The sequence below is a fragment of the Bactrocera tryoni genome, chromosome 5 (genome assembly GCF_016617805.1).
Source record: "Bactrocera tryoni isolate S06 chromosome 5, CSIRO_BtryS06_freeze2, whole genome shotgun sequence".
In the NCBI taxonomy this organism is placed as follows: Eukaryota; Metazoa; Arthropoda; class Insecta; order Diptera; family Tephritidae; genus Bactrocera; species Bactrocera tryoni.
The window spans coordinates 27,073,181-27,089,775 of NC_052503.1; the positions used below are offsets into that span (position 1 = coordinate 27,073,181).

General features: G+C 38.4%; 1 protein-coding gene across 1 annotated transcript; it reads right to left on the minus strand.

Moving 5' to 3' along the window:
- Positions 1-1,701: 1,701 nt before the first annotated feature.
- Positions 1,702-12,616, minus strand: LOC120778872 (putative mediator of RNA polymerase II transcription subunit 26). The gene is made up of 3 exons (XM_040110917.1): positions 12,299-12,616; positions 11,083-11,226; positions 1,702-2,127 (listed from the first exon to the last, which is right to left on the minus strand). Exons 1-3 carry the CDS (start codon positions 12,614-12,616, stop codon positions 1,792-1,794), a joined length of 798 nt encoding a protein of 265 aa, XP_039966851.1. The 3' UTR covers positions 1,702-1,791.
- Positions 12,617-16,595: the final 3,979 nt, after the last annotated feature.

Consider the following 16,595-nt stretch of genomic DNA (forward strand, 5'->3'; position numbering starts at 1 on the left):
CCTATTTAGGAACATAGATACATAACTTTAACTTTCGTCTGCAGACTGCTGTGCAGTTAAATAGCAGGTGTTCTGGTGCTTCAGGCTCCCTGTCACAGAACCGGCAATTTAAGCAAGAAGTTAGGCCCATGTTGTTTAAGTGCTTCTTCAGCTTGCAATGGCCAGTGTAATATGCGACCCTAGAGAGATTGATTGCATATTTAAACCTGCTGAGATTATAACCCCCCATTAGGAACTTGGCATGCCGCATGCCATGTAGTTGTTGCCAAAACCTCTCTCTGCCTACTGCTTCTTCTTTGCGTAGCAGCTCCTTCAGTAAAGGGTTCAGTGCCTACCATGTTAGTGAATGCTGCGGAGCGGACGAGCTCATCAGCCAGTTCCTCCCGGCTATACCTTTGTAACCGAGCATACAGATAAGGTTCACTTGATTACATTCCGCTTGGCTATTCAGCCGTTCTCTACATTCCTGCACCAGTAGCGATTTGATCTCATAAGAGGAGATTCCTTTAAGTTTCGCTTGACTATCGCTAAGTATGGTTGGAGATTTATCTCTATGCAGCCGCTTATGGCAAAGAGCTCTGCTTAAAAAATGTTCGGAAAACTTCCCATAGAGGTAAGATTGGTGCGTGGTGCTGCCCTTGGTGGTGCCTTGGTGGTTCCCTCCAACGTTTTCGAGTCGTCAGAATATTGAATGTACTATCCCTAAGCAGTAGCTCGAGAGTGGAATCATTCCATTCTGTCTTGCAGCCAAGGGTAACCTTGAACTTCTTGGTGAAGTTCACTCTTTTGGCATTGTACCACTTAACTCTTTCATCCGCTGGGATGGAGATTACCTTACCTCTGCCACGCCCTTCTGCTGTTATTTGTAGCAGTGTGTGCTTGGCTACCTAACCGATCACCAGATGAAGTGGTGTGAACTCAAGCATGGATCACTTATGACAACATCTACTGAAAACGGTCGTGATCGAATTCTAGTAAGCCGGCGCCAAATGTGGCCTAGCTAGGATTGACGTTCGGTAAGGTTTCTCTCTATATTTGGTGGATTTGGCTGGAACAATCTATTACGAACACACTTTTAATTCGGATCTGTACAAATAAATACAATTAGACCGTCTGAATTTAGCAATCGAACAGAAGTGTCCAACTTTGGGAATTGCAGATAACCACAGCCCACACACATCGATAGTGATTCGCCATAAGCTTCGGGAACTTGGTTGGTAGGTTCTTATACATCCACATCCTCATAGTCCGGCCCTGGCACCAAATGATTACTACACGTTCCTGCCTAATGTGAATGATTTTGGTGGTGAAAAAATCGTCTCAAGAGAAGCCTGTGAAAAGTGACGGTCGCAGTATTTTGTGAATAGTGACAAGGGCTTCCATGACCGTGATATTAGGAAATTACCTTGACATGGAAATGGGATCTTTCTAAGTTTCTAAATAAAACCGATCAGTATCTTTATCTCAGATAAAAGTTGAACCCACCACTTTTCACATAACATTCCCGATCATTTCATGTTTTTTAATTTAATTTATTTCGATTAAAAAATTCTATATGCACTTAAATTAAAATTTCATACAATCCATAAAATGTTTCGAACAAAGGATGATTTAAATAAAGTGTAACCTATGATGAAAATGAAAATAAGTGTTATTATGCACACAACGCACGCAACGCGCGGACATCGCATACGGTTCTAGACCACAATATAGTAAGTCAAAGTGGACTACCAAAAATCGACTCTATCCATGAGCTACGCTTAACTCACACAGCGGCACGCTTAAGTACATCTACTGCTGGTATTGCTGATGGTACTGTGGCTGTTGCTGATGATATTGCTGCGATGGTTTCAGCGCATAATCTTGCGATTTGTGAGTTTGACGCACCAATGGTTGTGGGGCAGGCGTGGGTATCTTCACAACAATATCGGTGGGTTCACGAATAACTTCGGCCTTGAAACCTTCTTTAGGATCGGCTGTGTATTTAACGGTACGTATGAAACCATCCGAATCGACCACCGAATAGCTGCCTTTGATCACCGAACCGTCGCGTATCTCCTTGCGATTTTGATAGTTGGTGAATTCATCGTCTTTAACGTCGAAACCGAATTGGTAGGAAGAGTTTTGCTGTAAGACGAAACGAAAAGAAAAAAACGTTATCATTAAATCTTCGAATAAATTGAAAGCACAAAAAAATGGATAAATAAATATAGACCATATTGGGATATGTTAATTTCTGTTTAATGACCCAAAAAACGCACCGTCGGCTGTCGCCTAATGGGCGCATGCGCTTGCACATAATTAATGTGTAGGCAGTGAAAATTGCACGCGCTGTGCGTGCACCATTTCAAAAGTGTCCCAGTCTGGTGGAGTTGAGAAATCGGCGCGTACCCACCCAACGTTGGATTGCATCATTAGACGCACACAGCGCATGCGCCACAACAACAACACACACACGCACATAGCGTATTGTATTGCATTTGCATTGCGCGCTTAACTGGGCTAACGGTAACAACGTGGGCCTGCAGCATTCACCGACAACGACACCGTCACCGCGGTGCTGGCTGCAATGCTCGCCACACCGGCTGGATGGTCGAGTGTAAGATTGGCTGGCGAGCACACTGCCGCCACCCGCCACCCCCCGCTACGTGCACACGGCTGGGTGTTATGGATTACCTGTGCGCACATTCGGATAGTGCGATGTGTGGCGCAAATACATACAAATGTTGCGTACGATTTCAAAAGCACCAGTCTCATTTCATATGTACGTTCACTAGTGAAAGTGTTGTAACGGTAACAAAATCGAGATGCCGCGCACATACTCCGGCCGCCGGCGGTGCAATATAATTTTCAGCAACACTACGAATATTCGTACGAGTTACGCAAGTAGATTGGTATTTATTGCAAGAGTCACGAGGTGACGCTGCCACTGCTGCATACCAATCATCTGCGCATGCGCGCTTAATATTTTTGTCTGCTGTGGAGCGCAAGCATGAATTGTCTGTCTTTTGTGCTAATAATTCAGCTAGTTACAATATTTGGTCGAGATTTGATTATATGTAATTACTGGTATGTTAATTGTTGGAGGAAGCTATACAGACTCCGGAATGTTTAACAAGTTTTACGAGCAACATTTTGGCTTAGAAATACTCCTAGCATTTTATCATATTTTTTCTATAACTCTGTAAATATTGCTTCGAATAAGACTCATCACTATCGTATTAGAATTTACTGGGGCTTTAGGCGTTCTCTTGACGTTTACTGATTCAACCAAATCGGTTTCTTCATTTTATTTTTTAACCCGCGGGGAAGAGGTCTTGTCCACGGATTTTAGAGTAGAGTAAGAAAAGCAGAAGCAATATCGATCGGTGATGGATTATTGTTTTTGTATAAAATTCACGTAATGAAATTAATGAACCCTTGATGCTAAATATGGTGACTTTCCTCCTTCGGTGCCGACTGCCAAAAAATTGTTTATTAAATGTCAAACTCATCACATTTCGATTTTCGATGAGTTACTGCTCTCAGGTGACACGAAAACGACTACCATGGATGAGTCCCATTCCCACGACAGTCGGATCCACGTAACCGGAACGGAACCAGACTTTTATCCGGCCAAGGACTGTCAACTCGGCAGAAATGTGCCGCTACAACAACAACACGTGATAAAAGTCCATGGTCCCGTATTGACAGACCGCGGCATGAACGAGTACGAGATACTTGGGACAAGAGGCATCCCAAAAGATGGCATAGACTATATATTTCATGAAATTTTGGGTATCTGGAACAGTGAGACCTTTCACCGTTTGACGCCGTTTAAGCGCAATCAGAAAGAGTTTCTGCGTGACTTCTTCATTATTGACAAAGTATGAATCCAATGCACATCAGTGATCCACGATTTCGAAGAAAGGAATTGGTCAAAGTTTTCTGGGACTTACAAGTTATACTCTACATCCACTAAGTGTAGAGGAGCTCAAAAGTTTACAGCGACACTGAATTGCTGAAAATCGGTTCGATTGGTTCGATTGCGGTTCTGCTGTCCCATCCACCATATTCTTCAAATTTAGAGTCGACTTCAAACGACTTCTCTTTGCTTCTAAACAAGAATAATTCACTTGCCGGGCAGATTTTTGAGTCGTTCGAGGATTACTGAGGAGTTTACCGTCGTTACAAAAACTGACTATGCAGACCTCTACAAAATATATTTTTATATATTTTTCAAACGGGTTAAATTAGTTGAGGCAACGCTGAGTCAAATACTTTGAGCTTAAAAGAGCGTTGATAAAAATTGACCTTTTCCAAATTTTTTGTTTTTATTTTGTAGGCTAAATACTTTGTGAACCACCCTCATAGTCACACATTGAAAAGTCACTCGTCTGTAGCCGTCACCAACGAAGCGCTTAAATATCAACAACAATTCAGCACAAGTTTCCACTTTAAATTTAATATTTTTTTTTATTTTTTACAAAAAACGTAAAATGTTTACTAAATTGTTTTGAGTCGCCTTGAATTGGCATTGAGTGGTAGTTAATTACAAAAAAAAATTTCATTACAAACAAAAACAACAAAGCGCCATGCATTCGCGGGTTTACACGCCAGCAATTGTCGGCGCTATGCAAAGAGTGCGCATAAATCTTGGCCTGTGTTGCAAGTTTGCGATGCCACAACAGCGCACACCCACAATCTCTGATTGCGGCAGAACAAGCATAAAAATACAATGCCAGCGCCGGGTTCAGAACGCCCCGCAGTCAATTACAACGGAGCTATAAATAAGTCAAGAAAGGTCAAATTGCCGCGATGAAACGCCAACGCTATTTACATATATACATGCCTATATACACACCAATACATGGACATCTAAACACAGATACAGAGATAATGCATATAATAATGAAAAGATCTGGCCCATTGCATTAACTGATACGATGTTTTATTGGGGCAAAAGTGGGTTAAGGTAGTTGCTAAGCCGCTCTCGCACAAAACACGCTCACGCTCAATGCATCAGCGCCTAACAATTATCCATTATTGACAATAATACCGTTGACTCTTTACATTTGTACCCTGAACAGCATAAATTAAGTTTGTAGCACCCAGCTGAGTCGATTTACCCCAGCAGTTTTTGAGATATCGATTTGAAATTTGACAGACAACTTTTCTTTCCAAGAAGCTACTCATTTGTCGGAACCGCCGATATCGGAGAACTGGGCTGAGTCAATTTACCCTAGCAGTTTTTGAGATATCGGTTCATTTATGAAAACCGCCGTTATCGGATAACTATAGGATATAGCTATCATATGGACTGACCGAATAAACTCAAGTCCTTGGATGGATAACCTTTTTATTTGTTAACGTACCTTCACAAAAATTGGTATAAATTATTGTCCAAGGCAAGGCTACAGTCCGAACATATTATACGTAGAGTTCGAACCCCTAACTATCATACAAACTGACCGATCAAAATCAAAATGAAGATTCTGTTATACCCTTTCATGCTTTTAGAAAAGCAACTATGTAGGGTATTATAGCCTCGGTGCCGCCAAAGTAAACTTTTTTCTTTTACTTTTTTATTAATTTTCAACTATTTTTTGTCTTTTCCTTTCTACGCCGTCTTGGGTTTGGCCGGAGAATGGCCTGAATGCCCACTACTTATATACATACATACACCTTTTAATAGTAAAAATAACTTCAACAGACCAATAGACCAGACAACAACAAAAGCAACAAAAAATTGGCCTGCATTACAACAGGAATTCAAAGGAACGGAACTTTGAGTGTTTGGCGTGCTGGATTTAGAATGTCTAGCGTTTGGTGTTGTGCAAAGCAGCAGCAATGTTGTCAAGCAAGTTTCGATTTCAACCCAAAAATAATTGAATTTAAAGCACGTTGGCAGAAGTGAAGCAAAAAAGGAAACAACAACAAAAAGCGAATGAATGAAATCACTTACTGTCATATACTACATGCAACAACAATTGTTTTTAACGAGTAAAAGGAGGCTAATTGTGATTTGCCGTTGTAGGCGATGTATTGCTGCGATATCAGAATGCACATACATACGAGTACATGCAGATACACACAAACTGCTTCACCAGACACCAACATAGTACATAGATGTGTCTGCGAAACTATTAAGGCGTTGAGGGCAATGACTGTTTAAAATACTAACTTATTATGTTTTAATTATAGCTCCAACGGTAGTATTGCAATCGTCAAAAGTCGTAAAACAAATTAACGAGAGTTTTAATTAAATAGCATAACAGTAAAAAATTAAAAACAAAAGCGTGATTGTTTTGGGTTAATTATGAGCGGTTGATTGCCATGCCGGTAGCAGTTTGAGTTTTTGTACATATGTACATATATACTATATGTCCGCATTCTTAAGCAATCCGGGTTAGAATTGTTTTATTTATATTTAATACGTAAATTATTTATTTATGCCACTTTTATTATTTTTTTTTTGCATTAGAACCATTTTTCATACTGAACATCTGATCTGATCTGGTGATCTGTAAAAGACTTAATTTTCTGATATTTTTCTAACCGGTTTATGTGTTTCAAGTGGAGGTATACGAAAACATAATATTTCTTAAGTGGATTAGGTTAGGTTGGATGGCAGTTATATACATATGTAGTCCAACTGTGATGCTTTATAAAAGAAGCACTTCTGTTTTCGAACTTATAAATTGGCAAAACGCTTAGTAGCCAATACAAATTAACATAGACGTTTAATTTCCACTCCCGCCAGTTCGGTGGGATGTCTGAAGGTATGCGCTCCCAAGTATTTCAGTCTTGACCTCCCAAACGCGGGACATTCAAGAAGCATGAGATGAGTCCACCTCATCTTCTTCCATACAGGTTCTGCAAATGGCGTCTGGTAAGATTTTCAACCTTACAGCATGGACATCAATGGCAATGGCCTATTAAAAGTCCCACAACTAGGGAGAGGCGAGTCTTATTGAGGGCAGAGAGATCACTAAATCTTTTGCCATCGATTTTGGGTCAAAGGGCTTTTGCGACATCGCATGTATCGATGATGGCCCAGTGCTGGTCAAGCTTCCTTCAAGCCCAGCTATGTAGTAATAGAATACAAGAGGATACGGGCACACCGACCCGCTCCCATTTTACCGATAGCGGTTCTAGGATACCTTTCCTTGCCAGCTCATCAGCTTTGCAATTTCATTCCGCTATGGTCCGGCATCGATACCAGTCTTATCACAAAGACACTCGATGCTATTGATAGCGCGGTTAGGCACTCGTCGAGCACCCTGAACGCACTGTAAGTGAGCTCAAGGCTAGTATCGCCGGTCTGCTATCTGAGTGAATGGTCACTTCTCTGAAGGAGGCTGCACCGCGGAGCTGTAAATCTACTGCTGCCTTAATGCCTACAACCTCGGCTTGGAAGACACTCCAATAGCTAGGAAGTCTGAAGCTGGAGTTGATTAGAGAGCTCCTGACAGTAAACCCCTTCACCAACCTTCCAAAAAGCTTTGACCCATTCGTAAAGAAACTCACAGCCACTCTCTTCCAACGACTTCTTTCCACCCACGTCTCCCTCGTCGGTATATGGGCAGAGAAGGAGCCGCCAGGGTTCGGTTTGGCGGCCCCATGATCGAAGTGATACGATATGAAGTCAAAGTGTGTGAGAATTTTTGAGTGTTCAGTTATGTGTTCTTTAAAGAACCCAGATTTTGAGTCCGATAGCCACTTGCTACAGACTTTCCGACTAGCGTTAAGTGCCATAGTTGGAGTGAACCTTAGTGCACAACATATGCTAATGAACGCCGCCCGTTGAACGCTCTCGAGTTTCTTTGCAAGTGTGGTCTCTTTTGGGTTTAAGAATTATCAATTTAGGAGGATCATTGTTAAAATTTTATAGATAAGAATATATAAATCCCTAATATATTTTTGAGCTTTTTAATTTTTTTTTTTAATTTTTAAGGGTTGTTATAAAGTTGAAATTAAAAAAAAAAACCGTTAGTAGCCGATTATTTTTCAATAAGGATATTCACCATAATTGAAAATTAGCCAAAACCCCTCATTAGACATCATTCGGTTGGTCATAGTAAAATTTCGTTAAGTTGAATAATAAAAGCATCTGAATAAATTAAGATTATCGCGATCTTCTATACGAGCCTCTAAATTTAGAATATTAAGAGCTCAAATTTTCAGCGATTTTTTTGAGGATTTACGAAAAAAAAAATCTAACAGTTAAACATAAACTTTTCATCAGATGCAACTACCTGAGTCATAGCTTTCACACTTCCTGTCTACTGAGGCTATTCTTTAAAATTTCCTGTAATTCTGGTTCACCTATCAAACGAGATGTTTTGCTAATCTTTGAAAATATTATTGACTGAATTACAACTTTTACTTTTTTCAAATTTTTTAAACAGACACACACACACACACATGCATGCATATGTAAATCAATATGTGAGTAATTATAAGTGCTGATTTCCGCATTGGAAACTGAATAATGTGTGTTGCACAAAACAAAGATATCAAACAAACAAGAAAACCGCAAAACCAACCAACCAACCAAGTTGCAACAAGAGTAGGCGCAACGGCCAATTCCATTGTCCATATGTATTTCTCAGCAGCTCCATGCCACCGTACAAGTCAAACGAGTCGTATCAATGCAATAGCCAGTTGCATGGCAACTTGAAGTTTGGCGAAATGAGTTAATGACCTTAAACGCTATGCTTTTAAGCAGATGAACGCGCCACACGCAAATGGATGCATGTATGTATGTGTGTATGAATTTTGATGGGATGGCTCATAAATATGAGCAGCTTTTTTCAAACCAAACTCATTGCCAACGATCGTCACAACAACAAATACACATGAGAGCAGCCACGCTATTAGCAAAAAATAAATATCATTCGGTGCCGCCCACCACCCGCAGCTTGTGATTAGTTGATGCATGCACACACATGCATTCATACACATATGTACATTCATACACATACATGCTTATGCCGTGAATGCGAGTGCATAATTGAAAAGTGATTAATTCGCCGTTAACGGGCGAGCTACTCGTTTGGGCAATTGCGCATAACGACCAATGGCCAATGCTACTGCACAGTTAACTTCGTTTGAACGCGTGCAGCGGTCGCATGTGCTCGATCCGATGCGCCAGCCAACGAAGATTATGCACAAATGTCTATCAATGTAGAGAAAATAGAATATAATGTATCTGTTGGTAGATGGCCATAATATAAATTATTATTTTAATAAGCTTTGCCATCCATTTCGAAAAACCTTTTGAGTGAGTTGGGAGTGAAGTTTTTGAAAAAAGTTTTGGAAAAGTATTTAAAACGTTCTTTTGTTCTATTTAAAAACTAAACTTCAAAATGGGGTAACAGACAAAAATGAAAATTAGTCAAAATATGCCTTATGATTAATTAAAAGTTAAGTTGCCTTTAATAGCTTTTGAAATAATTTAATATATACAATTATAATAATTTTGCCATAGGACTCTGAAGTCTTTTCCACGTTAGAATTATATTCAGCGATTTGATATTTACTGTTTAAAAGCGATGATATTTCTTCGCAAAGGTTTTCTCATTATTTTTTAGATTGAGTTTTACACTTTTAAAGAAAAGTACGAAAAATTCAATATACTATTATGCAAATACAGTTATTTCAAATTTTCATTTCATCTCAAAAAAGTTTATACTAAGGTCATTTTATTTATTTAGGTACTTTTGCAGAAACACAGAAAACTTTAGATTCTGGATTTCAGGGATTGCGTTGATTTTTGAAAATATTTCGAGTTTTAATTCGACTAAATTGAAATCTAATCAAAATCTGCTATCGTTTGGCAAAATTTTGTAAAGGAAATAGCAGAAGAGCATTTGAATTTTTACACAAATTTTGAGATTAAATATTTTTCCTTTCAATTTTGTTATTTAATCAACCTTTTCCAAAGGATTTCATCCTACTGTGATTTGTTAGAAAAATTATCGACTCTAGTCTAAATTGATTTCTATATTTATGTATATTTTTTTTCTATATTTTTAAAATATGAAAATAAACAATTAGGGTAAGATAAATGAAGAGATGTAACAAACCCCGAATATGCCAAAAGGTGATGCTGATTTTAGCGAGGATTATCTGCAGATGTCTTCCAAAGCAACATTCTCTACTCTCTCTACTCAGCATAGTGTAAGTTCAGTAATATATTTTTTAAAAGTTCTGCAAAAAAAATGGCTAGTGTCTGATATTTCTAAAAAATAACTATCGACGGCTTTATGTTTTATTTATTTTCATTGAAAAAGTTGGAACCAAGTGCTGTTTCCATCGAATTTTTCAATCGGATCATATAGTCTCTACTATAAGGCTTACTAGTAAAATACCAGAGCAAATGACTTCAAGCCAGAAGCCGTAAAAATTGGAATTCCTAGACGGACATAAATATTCAAAGCCTACACCGGGTCAATAATATTCGTTTAATAAAAATCATTTTAAAATTAGATAGCTGATTAACATTTTTCAGTCCTAACAAAATAAAAATTATATTTAAACTTTTAAATAATCTTTACCGAAATCTCACAAATTCTTTAATTTTAACAAAATTAAAAAAAAAAAATTATTTGAAATATAAAATCTATATCGAAAACTCATAAATTATAGAGTTACAGTTAAAAAAAAAATAAAAATTTTAAATGCAAAATCTTTATAGACATCTCAATCAAAAATCCCCTCGCGACTTGTTAAACTTAATCACACTTTAAATGCTTTAAGTGTCAGAAACAGTGATTAAAATGCAGTAATTTAAATGCTCATTGCGGCAATTGGTGTGTGATGAATTGGAATTACAGCAATTATTTATGCATATGTTGTTGTTGTTACAGCATTTGTCATTGCTAGTGCCGGTGCTTAAAGACACTTGAAGGTATTGCGCTGATCATATTGTGTAACTACACATTTACTCAATGAAATTTAAGCTGCGCTATGTATATACATATGTATTTGTATGTACAATGTACACAAAGTCTGATCAAATAGTTTCAGCAATTTTTTTCAGTTTTGGATTTTGCTTTGAAAAGTTTAATTGGCAATTTCGTCGAACATTTTACTTACATCATCGTATTCCTCCTCCTCGGGTTGTTGTTGTGGACGTTGTGCCTGCAATTTAGCCTTCTGTGGCTGGTACTGAGGCTGCGAGTGACGTGGTGGACTAACGGCTTGTGGCTGTGGACGATACTGCTGCGGCTGGTATTGCACCTAAAAGGCAGACAATAAAATATATGAGTGATTAAGTAAAGGGAGACTCGGGCTTGGCGTTTTTCTTTGCACAATTTAAGCTTTTAGTTGTATTGTGTTTTGGCACGAAGTTTGCAACACGCAGTAGGAAACCTCGAAGAATCTATAATATATACTAAATATATGTATACATATGTATATATATAAATGATAAGCCCGACGATCTAAGTCGATATACCCATATCCGTCTTTATGTAGGGGAACTAGTTCTTCAGTTTTTGAGATATCGATCTGCAATTTTTCCTAGATTCTTTTCTTCACAAGAAGTTGCTTATTTGTCGAAACTCTGGCTATCGGTCCACTATAGCATAGGACTGCCATACAAACTGTACGTTCAAAATCAAGTTCTTCTTTGGAAAACTGTTTCGTCGAACATTTGTCTACGTGAAATTTGGTTTAGATTATTATCCAAGGCTACACTCTAATTTCAGTACAAATTGTTCTGATCAGATTGTCATAGCATACAGCTGTCATAGAAAATGATCTATCCAAATCGAGTCCTTGTATGAAAAACTTTATTATTTGACAAAAGAACTTCATCAAATTTTATATTTACTATTTCTCAAAGCAACGATACAATCTTCGAACAAATTGTTCAGATAGGACGAACACATCATATAGCTGCCATACAAACTGATCGATAAAAATCGAATCCTTCTGTGGAAAACTTTTTTATTTGAAAGATATCTTCAAGAAATTCAAGCAACGTTACAATCTCCGGTGAAATTCTTCAGATCGTGTCACTATAGCATATAGCTGACATACAAACTGACCGATCAAAATTAAGTTCTTGAACAAAACCTATTCATTTGTGAAGGGTACTGTAGCTTCGGAACAAATGTAGTTAATTTTTTTTTCGTTTTCATTTAATTTAATATAATTTTATTTTAATTTAATTTAATTTATTTTATTTTATTTGATTTTATTACATTTTCTTTTAATTTGATTTATTTTCTTTCTTAATTTCTTTTAATTTTTCATAAATTCATTATTTAATTTTTTTTTCATAGATAAATTTTCAATGTGTCCTCACCTGTTGCGGCTGATAATCGCGCACCGAAGGCGCTACATAACCGCCAGACTGGTGTTGTTGCTGTTGCTGTGCCTGTATCTGTTCGCGCACGGTATCCTTCAGGCGATACTGGACCTGTTGTCCTTGTCCCACGTACTGTTGTGATTGCTCGGAATTTTGTTCGTAAATTGGCGTAGCATCGCCGCTTTGTTGCTGATGTTGTTGCTGTTGCAATTGCTGATAGTATTGACGCAGGTAAGCGGGATCAACATTCTGTTGTTGCGCTCGCACTAACACAATGACACACAAAAGGGCGAGTAAACGCAGTGTAGAACTCATTTTAATTTTGGGAATTTAACTGGATTTTTGAACTGATAGTTTTCGCGTTCTTCTTCGTTGATAATTCTAATGCACACACTGCCACAACAACAATAATAACAGCAATTATAATGAAAGCACAGAAAAACTCAAACTTTAGTTGTTATATTTGCACACCCAACCGCTACTCGTTCGTCCTCGTAGGTACCAAAAAAGTATCTGCAACCCGCCGAGCGTCCAAAGCGTCTTTTATATGCGCCCAACAAGCCACGGCAACTTATCTACTCTTTTTCTGCTTATTTGGTTGCTAGCTTTTTAGCTTTTTGTTGCTTGCTTCTTGTTTTAATTTGGCTTTTCGTTTTTCTTTTGCTGCGTTTGTTGCTGCTACAGGCTGCTGGCGAGCGCGTGTACTTGTCGTTAACGATGGCTTCGGTATTAGCATTGCGCGCAACCGGCTCCGGCCCACAACACCATCGCACAATACCATTCGTTTCGGTTAGTTGCGTGCTCGTTTGGTTTTCACTTTCGTTGGGAGCGAGACCGACGCTAACGCTGACGCTGATGTTATTCCCCCACCGCAAGTGACGTCATTGGTGTAAGATCACTTTCGATTGGCTTGGACCGCGATCTCTTGGCGCTCTCGGCTTATGCTTAAATACATTTATGTGAGCTACGTTTCGCTGCGAACTGGCTCTTGCGCTCCACTTACATACTTATGCGCAGACGCGCGCTCGCACCTACAACATTTTACCTCGTTCGAGCGCCAACTCGCTCCATTTGCGGTAATTGTGTGGTTGCCGTGGTTTTCTTGCCGATTTTGTAATAGATATTGGATTTGTACTGCATTTTCTGCGCCGCAATTGAGTTTATGCTGTGATGCTCTTTCCACATGCAACATTTTGGCGTGAGCATAAGTAAGCGTGCGACCGCGAAATCCGAATTGCGGACAATGTTGCTACGTAAAAGGCGCATTTCTATTGCAGCTTCGGCATTTTCAAGCGCCGTTCGTTGCCAATGATTTACCGCTACAGCTTTTCATTTCCGAATTCATTATATCATTTTTCATATCTTTACCAGCATTTCCATATATCTGCTCTTATTGTCTGCTGCTTGATTGTTGCAAGCCGTGGAAGTTTGTTATAAAAGCTGCATCACATTACATTTTTTGTTTTATTATTTGGTTATTCAGCATTCCAGTTTACTGACAAACCAGAGCAACGTGTTTGTCTATCTTTCAAGTCAGCTGTTTTACTTTCAATTGTCTTTACTATTATAAGTGGTGAGGTATATAGTTGGGGGCGGCTTATACTGCTTTGATATCGTATACCATCAGTAACTCTAAATCGCTCAATTTAGTAATGTAGAGATTGTATACCGCTCTATTGTTAAAGCTTTGTCGCTACACAGGATATGAACGGATTTGGCTTGCAGATCAGGGTTTCACTAGGCCAAACTAGTAGCCTAATACATAAAGCTAGAAATTCGACCAAACCTATCTATGTGGTGCGGCTGGAGGTTATTCGAGATAACAAAGGTTGAACTGGTTTAAAATTGCCTACGAGTTGGCTTTTCGAAAATAACTAAAAACTTCTAAGCCATCGACAGCAATATTTCGGCAGAAGCAACTGTAAGCCTGCGTTCACACATGGACATTTTTGTCGCCAGACTAGTATTTTGTAAGCAAAGGGGTTACAAGGAACGACAAATGGACCGTGCTGCTAACGTTCGGGTGAGACGCCTTGCGTTCTTGTTCGTAATAGTTAACTTTTTTTTTTTGTTTCAATATCTTTTTTTTATTTATTGAATCTGCTTTTTGTTTTAAAGCCTAACAATAAGTTATAAAATCTTAAATCTAATTAAAAACTAGACACGCTCAAGCAAATGATTGAGCTGTTTTGGTGATACATTGCTCCTTAGTACGCGGGCATATCTCTTCTTTTAAGGCGTGTTTGATTGCAGGAATGTACCAAAGCTTTAGCCAAAGGGTTTGGGTGATCACGGAGTTTAGATATATATTTCAATTTGCTGTCTTCTACTTCTTTCTTTACCATAGAAATACCAAGGTCTTTATGGATATTTTCATTACGCATGTACCATGGCGAACACGTGATTGATCTAAGCATTTTTTGATTGGAACCTTTGTATTATGTCTATATTAGTTGCACAGGTCGTACCCCACAGTTGAATTCCATACATCCAAATCGGCTTTATGACCGCTTTATATAAAAGCACTTTGTTGTCTAGGCTAAGTTTGGAGTTTATATTTAATAATTAATTTAACTTTGCAGCTCTTATCTTCATGCAAGTTATTTTACTCGCTATGTGTTTTCTCCACGTAAGTCTTCTATCGAGGTGAATACCAAGATAAGTTACTTCATTCGCTTGGGGTACTAAAATATTATTAATTTTTACTTCCGGACACATTTTTGGTCTAAGCGAAAATGTAACATGCTTACACTTTTGTTCATTAACTTTTATACGCCAGTTGGCTAGCCATTCTTCGACAGACCTTAAGTGCTCGGCTAGTATTCTTGATGCTATTATGTGGCATTTGTTACGGCTCACTAAAGCTGTGTCATCCGCAAAAGTTGAAGTCAATATATTATTAGCTGTTGGAAGATCTGCTGTATATATGATGTATAGTGTTGGAGCCTAAAACACTGCCCTGGGGTACGCCAGCCCTTATCTGTCTTTCATCAGATATGAAATCTCCCACTTTTACCATAAATTTTCTATTTTTTAAATAAGACTCCAATATTTTATACAATTCTGAAGGTAGGATATTTTTAATCTTATATAAAAGGCCCTCATGCCATACCTTATCAAACGCCTGAGCCACGTCTAGGAATATAGCTGAACAGTACTCTCTGTGCTCAAATGCTTTTCTTATTTCGTTAGTAATTCTATTTACTTGCTCTATCGTGCTATGTTTTTCACGAAACCCGAATTGGTGCGTTGGTATTATATTATTTTCGTGGAGGAAAGGAGACATCTTTGATAGCAACATTCTTTTTTAAATATTTTAGAAAGACAGGATAGAAGACTGATTGGTCAGTATGAAGACGACTGTGTTAAGTCTTTCCCAGGTTTGTCTATCAAGATAATCTGCGACTTTTTCCATGAATTAGGATAGTGTCCGAGATTAAGAATTGCATTGAAGAGCAAAGAGAGCACTTCTACGGCAATATTTGGTAACTCAATTAGCATTTTTGGTGTAATATTGTCATATCCTGGTGACTTTTTTGGGTTAAGTTCTTTTATTATTCTAGTAACTTCAGAAGTAGAAGTCCTAATAGACACATGCGACTCGTTTGCGGTATTAGGCAAGGTTGGCAACTCAAAGTTGTTCTTTGGGGAATTGGGTTGAAATACCTTTTCTAGGTGATTTGCAAAGCAATTTGTTTTATCCCCATCACTACGTGCCCAATTACCATTCAACTGTCTTAGAGGCATGTTGGAAACTACTGGTGGCTTGAAAGATTTTTGGGCTTTCCAAAGGGAGTTTTGCTTACTAGAATTTGGACACAATTTTTTTATATAATTTTCAGTGTTGTGTTCTTCTTCATGTTTAAGCGCTTTTTTTAACTTTCGTACAGCAGATTTCAGTTGAAGCAGAGTTTTGTCCAAACTGGAGAAAGCACATCTAACAGCGCGGTTGTTATGGCCAATGATATCAATATCGACGGCTTAGCCAGCAGCTTTGCACCTTCATAGAAGATTGTACCTTCTCTATTCAAATCTACAACTCGAACTATTTTCTCCAGGAATAGATTGAAGAAGTCGCACGAAAGGGAGTCGCCTTGTCTGAAACCTCGTTTGGAATTGAACGGCTCAGAGGGGTCATACCCGATCCTATAGAGCTTTTAGTATTGCTCATTGTCAGTAATATAATAATAAATAACTTATGCAAGATACGTAAATGAAAAATTCAAGAATAAGACAATGTGACATGAGAGGAAAAAAGACATCGCAGATAGCAAGCGACAAGAGAGTCCGTGTA